At 43.9% G+C, this 13,322-nt stretch overlaps 1 protein-coding gene across 1 annotated transcript; it reads right to left on the minus strand.

Annotated features, from left to right (window-relative positions):
* Positions 1–490: 490 nt before the first annotated feature.
* Positions 491–1,896, minus strand: LOC105709921 (uncharacterized). Its single transcript, XM_064370454.1, is given in 10 exon segments — positions 491–510; positions 764–920; positions 922–976; positions 978–1,084; positions 1,086–1,118; positions 1,120–1,202; positions 1,205–1,312; positions 1,315–1,348; positions 1,351–1,582; positions 1,859–1,896. Coding segments are annotated over 10 exon segments (867 nt in total).
* Positions 1,897–13,322: the final 11,426 nt, after the last annotated feature.

Below are 13,322 nucleotides of genomic sequence, written 5' to 3' on the forward strand. Positions count from 1 at the left end.
GCCTGATTATCTTATTACGTAGTTTGAAAAATAGTATTTTGTTTCTCAGAACAAGGTAAAAAGGTGAGTGTGTGCATATGCACAGGAGATTAGGACAGAGAAAGAGACAGAATGAGAGAGGGAGACAGAGAGAGACACACACAGCCAGGAGTGGGTAGATTTCAGGGAGACAAGAGGGAATAGTATAGATGATAAGGAAGGAAATAGAACTTACAGATGACTCCTAAGGGACCGTGATGCTGACAGAGCTCATGACTCTTGTGTTCAGGATAGCTAGTTCATTGCTTTTCTCTGACTTTACTAAAAGAGAATGCCTCCACACGTGTTCTAGGCATAAAAGGGGGTAACTCATGATGAGAACCGGGTGTGTTCTTGCCCCCTCCTTTGGGTCTTTCTCATAACCCCTCTATTTCTAGAGACGCTAGAAATGCTGCCAGTCCCAGGCCCCTGCCCTGTAGGAAGGCAGAAATTTTTTTTTTTAACAATTAGTTCAAATCTCCAAGCGTGGCACTGCAAAGAGAAACTTCAAGTGGGGAGAAGCGGCGATATCAGAGTCCAGATCTTGCCTCCAGAGACTTGCTTTACCTTCCTGATTTTCTGGCTGATTACGAACTGGCTTCAGGATAGGCTGCTCTCACACTTGGGCTGTAGTTTGGAGACAAAATATTTTCCTTCCACTCTATAACATAGCTGAGATAAAAACTGAAACATGTAAATGACTCTACTGAGAGGTTAGGGGAAAAACAGGAGGAGAATGGCACACATAGCAACTTGATTCCAGATTGTTTGGTTTGATCGGTAAATGACGGGTGGGGGGTCGCGCCCCGAGCGTGTCCCGCAGCGGGCCGCTGGCGCCACCCTGTGGCCGCCTGTGAACATTGCAGTCTCCGCCCGCCTCGGGGATCCGCCGCAGCCCGCGCCCAGGGGACCCAGCTACACCGAAAGCTGTCGGGCGCGCGCTTCTCCGCAGTTCCGCCCCCGCCAAAACCCAGCGAGAAATTATTTGCATTCCTGGAGCCTGCAAGAGCGAAAAATGAGCTCTAGGAGTCGGTCGGCGGCTGGCGGATGGAAGAGAGCGAGGGGTGGGCCGTTCGTGTCCCATTCGCCTGAGTAGGAGGAGGAGCACCCGACTCAGGGGCGGCCCCCTAAAACCTCCAGGTCATTGTTTCCTCCGGGCCGGCAGGTGTGAGAACCCGGCGGCGGGATGAAGTTCCGTAGTCTGCGAGGGCCCGCAGCCTCCCCAGGCTCGTGGCCGAGTCCCTCCGACCCCGCCATCGGGCCGGCCCGGCGCGGCGCCTCCTGGCGCCTGTCTTGGAGGTTGCAGCCGCCGCCGAGTTCCGGGGCTGCTGCGGGGCGCCGAGCGAGGCCTGTCTGTGGTGCGCCCGGCCGAGCATCCCCGGAGACTGGGACTGGGAGATGACAGGAAACAGGAGGGCGGCACTGGACTCCCAGCGGGCGCCCCAGCTTCTCGGCCCGCCGCGAGAGCACCCGGAAGCGGCGGCGGCAGGGAGCAGGGGTGGGGTAGTGCGTGAGGTCCCCCTCCTCCCAGGCCAACTCGGATGACCTCCCTGCCGCGCCCGCACTGTCAGGAGCAGGAGGGGAGCTGGCTCGGCGCGGTCAGCAAGCCTGCGGCTTGGAAGACCCGGGGCTCCTCAGGGGCCACCCCGCAGGGACTCGGAAACAGCCGAGCTTCACCTACAAGCTCCACGGCCTATCCTATCACGGATGAAAGATTCCAGGACTGACAAGGAGGCCCTGGAGGGATCTGATGCAGCTGACGGGGAGGAGGGTGGGTCGGACTTTTGGGGCGGGGTTGACAGAATGTCTTTCTTCGCCCTGGGACCTACCTAGGCTTCACCTGTGCGGCGGCTTCACCTGTGAGTGTCTTGGGCCCATCCTTCAATCCTAGGGCTTCCCAGAGTGGACAGGTGGAGCAGAACAGGCATTAGCTTGGGAGGGTGGGTCAGTTAGGAGTCGTTCCTCATCGTCCAGGCTCGGTATGGAGACCTCTAAATTCATTCTAGGACAAGAGCTTCTGTAAGAGTTCAGGCCCGTTTCAAAACACTCAGAGGTTCCTAGCCTGAGAAGTAATCCCCAAAGTGGACCAACCGGTTTGGGTAAAACAGGAATAGTTGGGTCCATTCTGGGTCTTTCCTGGCTAAATGCCTTCAGGTTTTAGGCATTTTCTCCTAGGGAGGCCAAGAATTAGCCAGACCTGCCCAGCGATTCCAGCCCTGAGAACCAGACAGAATGGAGGCATAGCTGACAGCTGGCTGGGAGGGGACTGACAGTCCTCACTGCCACCAAGCTTAGTTGGAGACAAAGCCTCTGGGCTGTAGCGAGACAACAGTAGGAGCAAGGAGGCCGGTTAGGAATGTAGGTGAGAGGCAGTGGCAGCCTGGACTAACATGGTGGCGGCGGAGCTATTGAGAATGGTCACATTTGGAAGATGTTTTGCAGAAGTGTCCACAAAGCTACTTCTTGATTAGATGTAGGGAATATGAGAAGTCCTAGCACTTTGGGAGGTCGATGCAGGCAGATGCTTGAGCCCGGTGTTGAAGACCAGCCTGGGCAACATGGCAAAACCCCATCTCTACAAAAAATACAAAAATTAGCCAGTGGCACGCGCCTGTAGTCCCACCTACTCTGGAGGCTGAGGTAGGAGGATTGGTTGAGCCCAGGAGGCATAGGCTGCAATAAGCCAAGATCACACCACTGCACTTCAGCCCGTGCAGCAGAGGGAAACCCTGTCTCAAAAAAATAAAAATAAAAAGGTGATTATTACCAGTCTCATAGCTATAATCGTATAAAACAGAAAGACCTTAAGATACATCTGTATTACACTTGGCAGTGGAAAGTGGGATGTCACACACACGGAAAGCTAGTAATGTGAAAATCTGGTCTTGCATAAGGTCTTTTAGGTATAGACTTCTTTGTTACTGCACACTGGCTGGAAAATGGGAACGATACAATTGCTTGCTGTCCTTCTCCCTTTATTCTCCACTTCTTTTGTTTCTAAATGTGGAGTCAAAACTTCCAAAAAGTAAGCAGCTCATTTTTCTGCCTTCCCCCTTCATCTCCCTATCACACTAAGCACATGCTACTCTTTACAACTTAGAGAAGATAAAAAAAGAATAAATTGTGGAGAAGGAGCATATGTTAAAGTAAAAAATTCCCAGACATAATATGGGAGTTAACAGAGAAAGAAAATCTCTAAGACTAGAAATAATTGGTTTAGGGATTCTGGAGAAGTACATGAAATTCCCCAAATGTGGTATTCTCTGAGACGATCATTTAATTTTGAGGAAGCAATGGCATGATATCCAGGGAAACAGCAGTCCTCTGGAGCCTGGCTGTGTGACTTCAAGGCCCGCTTCTTCTGGAAGGGCAGAAAAAGACCTTGAAGGGGAGAAATGGGCATTAACATAGGTTTATAAGTACCATCTTTATTTTAGAAAATAATCATTTTCGGGCCGGGCGCAGTGGCTCACGCCTGTAATCCCAGCACTTTGGGAGGCTGAAGCGGGCGGATCACAAGGTCAAGAGATCAAGAGCATCCTGGCCAACATGGTGAAACCCTGTCTCTACTAAAAATACAAAAATTAGCTGGGCATGGTGGCACGCACCTGTAGTCCCAGCTACTCGGGAGGCTGAGGCAGGAGAATCGCTTGAACCCGGGAGGCAGAGGTTGCAATGAGCCAAGATCGCACCACTGCACTCCAGCCTCGCGTCAGAATGAGACTGTCTCAAAAAAAAAAAAATAAAAATAAATCATTTTCTACCTTGAATCCTAGTTTATTGTGACTACAGCTTGTAAAATTTCAGGATATGGCTGAATTAAAATCTTGGTCCTGCACTCAAATAGCTCTTTGAATTGCAATTTCTTATCCTTTCATTCCACCGTGAAATCTATATCATGGCACATAATAATAGACTATATTATTTTAATTTACCAAAAACCTATTTACCTTTCATGGATTATTTCATTTAGCCTTCATAATATCTGTTGCTGTCATTGCCTCACATTCAATATGGTGACTTTTAATATCATTCTCTTATTTTGATCAATTTGTATAATATAGTCTTTCCTCAGTGTTTGATAAAGCTGTGTGGGCTTGTTTTTTGAGACGGAGTCTCGCTGTGTCACCCAGGCTGGAGTGCAGTGGCATGATTTCAGCTCACTGCATCTTCCACCTCCCAGGTTCAAGCGATTCTCCTGCCTCAGTCTCCCGAGTTGCTGGGATTACAGGCACACACCACCACGCCCGACTAATTTTTGTTTAGTAGAGATAGGGTTTTGCCATGTTGGTTAGGCTGGTCTTGAACTCCTGACCTCAAGGGATCCACCCACCTCAGTCTCCCAGAGTGCTGGGATACAGGCGTGAGCTACTGCACCCAGCCTTGGTGCTACTTTTAAGGATATGTATATCTGATTTTTTTCTGTTTTTCTTATAGTTATTCTTTATTCAGGTATTCTGCTTTTCTGGGATCAACTTCAGTAATTTCTATGGAAAAGTCAACATTTTGTCTACATTTGCAAATATATATCACAAATACACATCATTTTAATATATTCTACAGCTAATATAACTTATGTGCTTTTTCAATATTAAGCTTACAGAAGGATTAACTCTAATTTTCTTTTCAGAGAACAGCCTTTGGTTTTATAAATCCCATTTTGGTGGAATAGGAAGATATGATCTGTTTCATTGACTATGCTTTCATCTTAATTTATTCCTTCTAATTTCCACAAGTTTTTGTTGTGTTCCTTTATTGGCTTTTGAGTTAAAAACTTACTTCTCTGTCTGTCGCCCAGGCTGGCGTGCAGTGGCACAATCTCAACTCACTGTAACCTCTGCCTTCCAGGCTCAATGATCCTCCTGCCTCAGCCTCCCCAGTGGCTGGAACTATAGGTATTCACCACCACATCCAGCTAATTTTTGTATCTGTTGGAGACACAGGGTCCTGCCATGTTGTCCAGGCTGGTCTCCAGCTCCTGAGGCAGTAATTGGGAGGCCAAGGCAATCTGCCCACCAATTATTTTCTCTTAAATGCATTTTAAGGCTATGAATTTTCTCCTAACTGCTTCACATAGGTTTTAATATTATTTGCCATGAAACAGAATTTCACAGTGGAATGATAGATAATTGGGAGAAGAAATGGCAATTCAAGGAGGTATTTAAATATAGGGCTAAGATTTTAATTCTAGCTTATTGAGACCAAAGCTTGTGAAATCTTAGGGTATGGTTGAATTATAGTATTATTATTTCTAAAGAGTGTATAATTTTTATGCTGATATCCCCTTTAACCCATGTGCTTTTTCCTAAGAGTACAAATTAAGGAGAGCATGTTTATTTTATTGTTTTATAATCAGTTAACTATACCCTGGTTCCTATATAGTTTCAGCTTTTTTTTTTTTTTTTTGAGACGGAGTTTCACTCTTGTTACCCAGGCTGGAGTGCAATGGCGCGATCTCGGCTCACCGCAACCTCCGCCTCCTGGGTTCAGGCAATTCTCCTGCCTCAGACTCCTGAGTAGCTGGGATTACAGGTGCGCGTCACCGTGCCCAGCTAATTTTTTGTATTTTTAGTAGAGATGGGGTTTCACCGTGTTGACCAGGATGGTCTCGATCTCTTGACCTCGTGATCCACCCGCCTCGGCCTCCCAAAGTGCTGGGATCACAGGCGTGAGCCACCGCACCCAGCCAGTTTCAGCTTTTCAACACTTGTTGAGACTTAATTTGCCATGTCACTTATGGTCAATTTTTTTGTCAATATTCCATGTGAATTTGAAAATAATGTAACTTTTTTATTTTGAATATAAGATAGTATAGGCATAATTATAGTTATGATTAATCTTATTAACTGTGTTCTTCAAATCATCCATAACCTCAATAAGTTTCAGTCAACTGGATCTGTCAATTCCTAAGAAAGGTATATTAAACTCATCACTGTGATTGTTGACCTCTAACATTGCTCAATAACATTGCTCAAGCAATCCTCCTTCTTCAGCCTCCTAAGTAGCTGGGACTACAGGTGCATGCAACCGTGCCCAGCTAATATTTTTACTTTTTGTAGAGACAGGGGTCTTGCTTTGTTGCCAGGCTGATCTTGAACTCCTAGCTTCAAGTGATCCTCCTGCCTCAGCCTCCCAAAGTGCCAGGATTACAGGTGTAACCCATCATGTAAGCCCACATTTTTCTTACTTCTATAGTAATAACATCTACATCCTATTTATAAATCTTAATTTGATTTCCTTCTCTTCACTCTTACCCTCCCTACCTCCCTTCTATATCACCTGGAATTTGAATTCCAGGTTTTCTTTTTAATTTTTTAGAATCTAAATTCACTTTGTTTAGCAGTATCTTTTACCAAATACATGACCACCTTTGCTTCTGTTATCTCACATCTTCCCTTACGATCTTTTTTAAATTCTTGCTGGAATACAATTCTAATAATTATTTCAGAGAGTCTGAAAAGTCACCCACACTAAAATGATAGTTTGACTGAATTCAAAATTCTTTTCCCTAGATTTTAAAAAATGTTTCGTGTCTTTTTTTTTTTTTTTTTTTTCCTGAGACAGAGTTTTGCTCTTGTTACCAGGCTGGAGTGCAATGGTGCAATCTCAGCTCACCACCACCTCTGCCTCCTGGGTTCAAGCAGTTCTCCTGCCTCAGCCTCCCAAGTAGCTGGGACTACAGGCACGCGCCACCATGCCCAGCTAATTTTTGTATTTTTAGTAGAGACGGCGTTTCACCATGTTGACCAGGATGGTCTCGATTTCTTGACCTAGTGATCCACCCGCCTTGGCCTCCCAAAGTGCTGGGATTATAGGCGTGATCGTGTCTTCTTACATCCAGTAGAGACCAAATGAGAAATTGGATGTAAATTTGACTTCCATTTCTTCATAAGCATTTTCTCCGAATGTGTTTAGAAATTTCTTTGTTCTCACATTTTGTCACTGTGAATCTAGTGAGTTTCTTCTCATCCAGTATGCTCAGGATTTAATAGGACCTTGCAGTCTAAGGATGTATGTATGAATTTGGATTCTGTGAAATATCCTCCATTTATTCCTTTATTTCCTCATGACTGTGGTTGTATACTACACATTAGCAAAGATTACTATTCAAATGATATCCTCTGAAATTGTGCAGTGCACAATCAGCAACTCTGATTTGGTAGATCCATATTTTATTTCTTACATGTTCTCAATTCCCCCTCTTCTCTAACTCCTCATTCTATTAGATGAGTTTGGAACATCTGGATCTATTTTTCATATCATTTAGCTTTTCTTTCATCTCTGCATGCATCTTTTTATTTGGCTTTGTGGAGGAATTTCTGGCTTATCTTGATCATCGTGAGTAGAGAGAAACTCAACCTGTTTCCTGTGCTTTCACATCACAGCAATCAACACTGTAGACTGTGACCAAAGGTGTCGGGGACGGAGGGGTGGTGGAGGGTTGTCTCTCCACACAGCAAGCAAGCAATCAGTTCTGCAGTGGACACCAGCTGGGTGTACTCCAATTCAATTCTTATGCTATTTATCTGGAGATCCCACAGGCTGAGCGCTGAGTCTACAAGACTGCCCCCACTTCAAATGCCAGATGCAAGTCTGGGCCTCCAGAACTTCTGACCAACTATTTCCAGGCTGGGGTTCCCATGGCTTTTTCCTTGGCATTGGATTAATTTGCTAGAGCAGCTCACGAAACTCAGAGAAACACTTGTGTTTACTGGTTTATAACAGAATACAGATGAAAAGATGCGTAAGGCAAAGTATGGGGGAAGGAGCATGGAGCTTCCATGCCCCGGGTGTGCTGGCCTTCAGAAACCTCTACATGTTCAGCTGTCCAGAAGCTCTCCAAACCCTGCCCTTTTGGGTCTTTATGGAAGCTCCATTACATAGGCATCACTGATTAAACTATTGGCCATTGGTGATCAGCTTAACCTTCAGTCCCTCTCCCCTCCCCGAAATTGGAGCGGGCTGAAAGTCCCAACTCTCTAAACCTCCCTTGCTCTTTCTGGTGACCAGCCCCCATCCTGAAGCTACCAAGGGGCTGCCAGCCATCAGCCAATTTGTTAATATACAGAAAGACATCACTTTGGTCTTTCTAAGGATTTTAGGAGTTGTATGTCAGGAAATGGGTTGAAAACCAAATATATATTTCACAACAGCACAATCTTTCAGCTTATTTATTTTCTCTCGGCTACATCTATCCTGTTCTGGACTTATCTCTTGTTGAATTTTTTATGTCAATAACCAAATTTTAAATTTTTAAGGCGTGGGAATGCCCATTTACTTGTATATTTTCCTGCCTCCTTCAACCAAATGACCTCACTCACTGCTGGGGTCAAAGATGTCAGTCACCGGCCAGGCATGGTGGTTCACACCTGTAATCCCAACACTGGGAGGCCAAGGTGGGTGGATCCCTTTAGCCTAGGAGTTCAAAACCAGCCTTAGCAAAATGGTAAAACCCCATTTCTACAAGAAATACAAAAATTAGCTGGGTGTGGTGATGCATGCTTGTGGTCCCAGATGCTCAGGAGGCTGACATGGGAGGATAGCTTGAGCCCAGGAGGTTGAGGCTGCAGTGAGCTGATCATGCCACTGTACTCCAGCCTGGGTAATTGAGCAAGACCCTATCTCTAGAAAATACATTTTAAAAAAAGACTTCAGTCACCAAGGTAGGAGATGGGTGGATATGAATAAGCCTTACCAGCTGTTCCTACTGTGGTACCTGAACTGTCATCCTGTCAGCTGCCCCAAGACTAACTTTTGTCTCCTGGTTCCAAAACACGGGGATCATTTTTTGGTCCACTCTTGTCTTCTGCAGAAGTCCTCCTCGGCACTCTTCACTGTTACCCCGTCTGCCATCTGTGTCAATTTTTTATCATTTCTAGGAATTTGGGGTGGAATATGAGAAGAAAGCAACCTATCTTCAGTATACAATCTTAAATCAGCTATTTTTCACCCGTGCATTAGATGGGAAACTTGCGTGCACTTGACAAGACTTCCCTACGACCATCAACTAATATTTATTGAATTGTTTATTAGTAGGAAACATTAAGCAATTATTCTTCATAAAAACATGAAGTAAGCATTACTATATTCCCAGTTTTAAGATGAGAACAGTAGCTGGCACCATGTAAGTTCTCATAGAACTTTCCTGAACTCTCCAACCAGGGGCCACTTTTCACTCTCAATTCACATAGTATTTCCTTTTTTTTTTTTTTTTTTTTGAGACACAGTCTCTCTCTGTTGCCAGGCTAAAGTGCTATGGTGTGATCTCGGCTCACGGCAACCTCTGACTCCCGGGTTCAAGAGATTCCCTTGCCTCGGCCTCCCAAGCAACAGACTACAGGCACGTGCCACCATGTCTGGCTTTTTTTTTTTTTTTTTTTTTTTTTTTTTTGCATTTCAGTAGCGATGGGATTTCACCATATTGGCCAGGATGGTCTCCATCTCCTGACCTCAGGTGATCCACCCACCTCAGCCTCCCAAAGTGCTGGTATTACAGGCGTGAGCCACCCTTTATCCCAGTGTAATTCTCTTTTACATTCATTTACATCTTTGTATCCTCTAGCTCAGTTTTTTTCAAAATAAAATTGATTAAAATAAAATAAATTATTAAAGAGATAAAGTAAATGTTGCAACCTGGCTGAGGGGAAGGATTATATGTTCAACGTTTATTTGATAAAACATCATGAGATGTTTATTTGATAAAACATCATGAGAAAACATGGCCTACTTTTACTTTTCAAAGTTTGTTCGGGTTGGCATCATGGGACTTAGAAGATTTTTCTCAAGTTTTATATTTTTGCCAAGTCATATGATCTGCTATAGTTCAGCTATAGTTAACCAAACGTGGAAAAAATATCTTCCATAACATCCAATAATTCTCCAAAACAAGCTTGTTCCTTCCTTGTTCAACACGGCATTCTTTGATGATTCCTAATTTATCCCACAGAGGTCATGTACTTATTTCCCATCTGTTGCCCTATACTTAAACTATAGATGTCCAAATTCAGTTGTATTGCAATGACACCATCTCAGCTCACAACCTCCACCTCGTGGGTTTAAGCGATTCTCCTGCCTTAGCCTCCTGAGTAGATGGGATTACAGGCACGCACCACTATGCCTGGCTAATTTTTTTTGTATTTTTAATAGAGATGGGGTTTCACCACATTAGCCAGGCTGGTCTCGAACTTCTGACCTCAGGTGATCCGCCTGCCTCAGTGCACCCAGTTTTAAAATACATTATTTGTCTAAAAATTATGACAAAAGATTAAACTGTCATCTTTGAGGTTTCTACACATAATCCAACTCATTCACCAATCCTTGAAAAGATTATGTAATCAGTCTCAATGCCCTGACCCAGACCAAGCCCATTTCTAATGTGCAGTATTCTCTGGATCTGATACGTAAAGGCCCTTATCCTGATACTACACACCTTTTTTATCTTCCGGAAAGCACTTCTCTTCTCATCCTTTCTCAAGGCACTAGAAAAGCAGATCATTTCTCCAGCACCTCAAACCAGGGTGAGAAAGCTCCACTCTAATCTCATCATTTTGGCTACATGGATACATTGGCTCAAGGGAAGATGCCAAGTGTAGTAGTTTATCTACCACTCTGAGGACTTTTGAATCTATAACAGTTGTTTCAACTGGGCCAATAATTATTAAGGGCAATAATTAAAAGGGTAGCCAGGCTAAAGGGGTAAGATTTAAAAAAAGGAAAAAAGTAGAGAAAAATATTTACTAGAGTACTTGAACCTACCACTCTCAAATCAGTTTTCTCCCAGTCAACAAACTTCCATTGACAAGCTATTTTATAGTAGGCATTGGGATAGGCTTTGTGGAATACCAAGAAGCATATGTCTCTAGTAGAAGACAAACAAGAAAATGTAAAAACAAGAAAAAGAAATTGAGTAATAAGGCTACAGTTCACAAAGCTATACAATTGTTCATTGTGCAAGAAATGAGGCCTTAGGGGAAAGACTTCCCTGTGAACTACAATGAGATGGAAAGTCTTCTCAGAGTGAGATTTGAGCAAGAGTTTAAAGAACTGGCAGATTGATAAGGAGCTTCAAGTAGTCTAGAGGACTAAGACTGAATACTAAAACTCAGAATAATGTAACAAAACCAAGTAAGATAAACTTAAGATGCTTTCTTGACAGGACAGTTACTAGAACTTTTTTTGAGAGACATAGTCTTGCTCTGTCTCCCAGGCAGGAGTGCAGTGGCACAATCTTAGTTTACAGAAACCTCCACCTCCCGGGTTCAAGCAATTCTTCTGCCTCAGCCTCCGGAGTAGCTGGGACTACAGGCATGCGCCACCATGCCCAGCTAATTTTTGTATTTTCAGTAGAGATGGGGTTTCACCATATTGGCCAGGCTGGTGGTCTCAAACTCCTGATTTCATGATCCCCCCGCCTCAAAGTGCTAGGATAACAGGTGTGAGCCACCGCTCCCGGCCAGTAGAACATTTAAGCTAAGCTGGACAACTAGGGAGAACAATTGAAGAAGGTAAGTTTTGGCTAGATAATCGATGGCCTTTAATTTCAGGATAAGGAGTTGGAAGTCAATCTTTTGGTCAATGGGTAATGATGGCATTTGTGTAGTTAAGCCAGTTGACAATGCTTTAACAATTTCAAAAGACCCTGAAACACACGGTTCCTAATCCTTAGGAAAAAAGGAACTCCTGACTTCAGGACCCTAAACTAGGAGATTGGATACTCTTATGGCCTAACTGTATAGAAAATAGACCACCTCGGCCTTTTCACTTAATGAGTAACCATTCCTACCAGAAAATATGCTCTCTCGATATATATTTTTTCCACTGGAAAGTTTAGATTCTCAGTTATCTTTCTCTGACTTCTTGTCTGGTGATCCTCAGAAAAAGATGACTAAACTAGGAATCTTAATTTTCTAGTAGAAAAAGAAAATCATGTATATCACATTTTATATAACTTTTAATTCGACATACATTTGAACTCCAACATCATAAAAATCAGTAAAATTCACTTTTAGCACAAAGTTGTGTTAATTTCCCCAAGATTTATCAAGAATGGCTTAATTTCAAAGGTTGTCAAGTTAATTATAAACTAAGATTTTCCAATTGCACCAACGGTATATTTAGCAAAAGAAGCATCTACTAGTTTTTGTCAGGATGAGTCTTGACTTAGGCAAGTTTTGAACTGAGAGGTCTTTAGAAATTCATCCCACATATTAACTGTGGCCTTCTCTACACAATCCCCTCCACTCATCCTCAAATTGTTTCCTTTCTCAGAACATCTGTGACAAAGACTGACACACCAACAGGTCAATTAACATGACTCAACATCTATTAAAATATCCACACTTCTAAACACTAAAAGCAAACCACCTCTCCAGGTTGCACCTCCAGCCTAGCTGAACAGGGAAACCTCAGGAGAAACACCTGGGAGCGGGTTTAACAAGCACAAAGGTAATTCTTATAATCCTTGTAATTGGGGAAGTTTGTTACAGAACTAAGACTGGCTCCTTGCCCTGGAGGCATTTTCCTGTGGAGAAGGACTTGTAAACAGCCTATGGAGTGCTCAGCTTACAAGAACAAAAAGACGTGCTGGTAGGGTTAAGGAAAAGTTTGACTGAAATGAAGATTACATCATGATTAGGGAGGTCTTGGGCTCTGGGGTCTCTTAATCGCCAAAGATGGACATTATAGACCAGGTAGCTCTTTGTCCCCCCACAGGACTGTCCTGTGCCTTACGCTTAGCAGCACCCCTGGCCTCTGCCCATTGGATACTTGTAGCACGCCCCCCCTTGCCCACCTGACAACCTAAAAACATCTCCATCAGATATTGCCAAATGCTCCACAAGGGGTGGGAGCGGTGGCAATATATCTCCCCGATTGAAGTTACTGGAATGGAAGTTAGGAGAGGATGGCCAAGTCAGGATTTAGAGAAGCTAAGGGACGAAAGCAATGGCTATATTACACAAAGCTTGTGACAGACGCTTGGAGGTATACGGTAAGAAAAACAGGTTAAAACACTGAGAAACAGCAAGTAGCGAGAGGTTGGACTGAAAGATTTCTCATCTGTATAAATCTCAGCTTGTTCATTACTTTCAGAAAAAATAAAACGACTGTGGAGACATTAAGTACAAGGTTGAAGGGGTGGGGAACCCCCCATCAATCAAAAACATCCCAGAACCGTGGTCAAGCCTACTTCCTAGTTTCCTAATACAACAGGCGACTCGGCAACACTGGGCGAGAATGACTGAATGGTAACGCATTACTAGACTATAAGAAACTTCTCAGTCCTAAACCCAAACGCATCCAACCTT

Source organism: Aotus nancymaae, unplaced genomic scaffold, assembly GCF_030222135.1.
Source record: "Aotus nancymaae isolate 86718 unplaced genomic scaffold, 86718_ANA_hifiasm-v0.15.2.pri h1tg000108l, whole genome shotgun sequence".
Classification (NCBI taxonomy): domain Eukaryota; kingdom Metazoa; phylum Chordata; class Mammalia; order Primates; family Aotidae; genus Aotus; species Aotus nancymaae.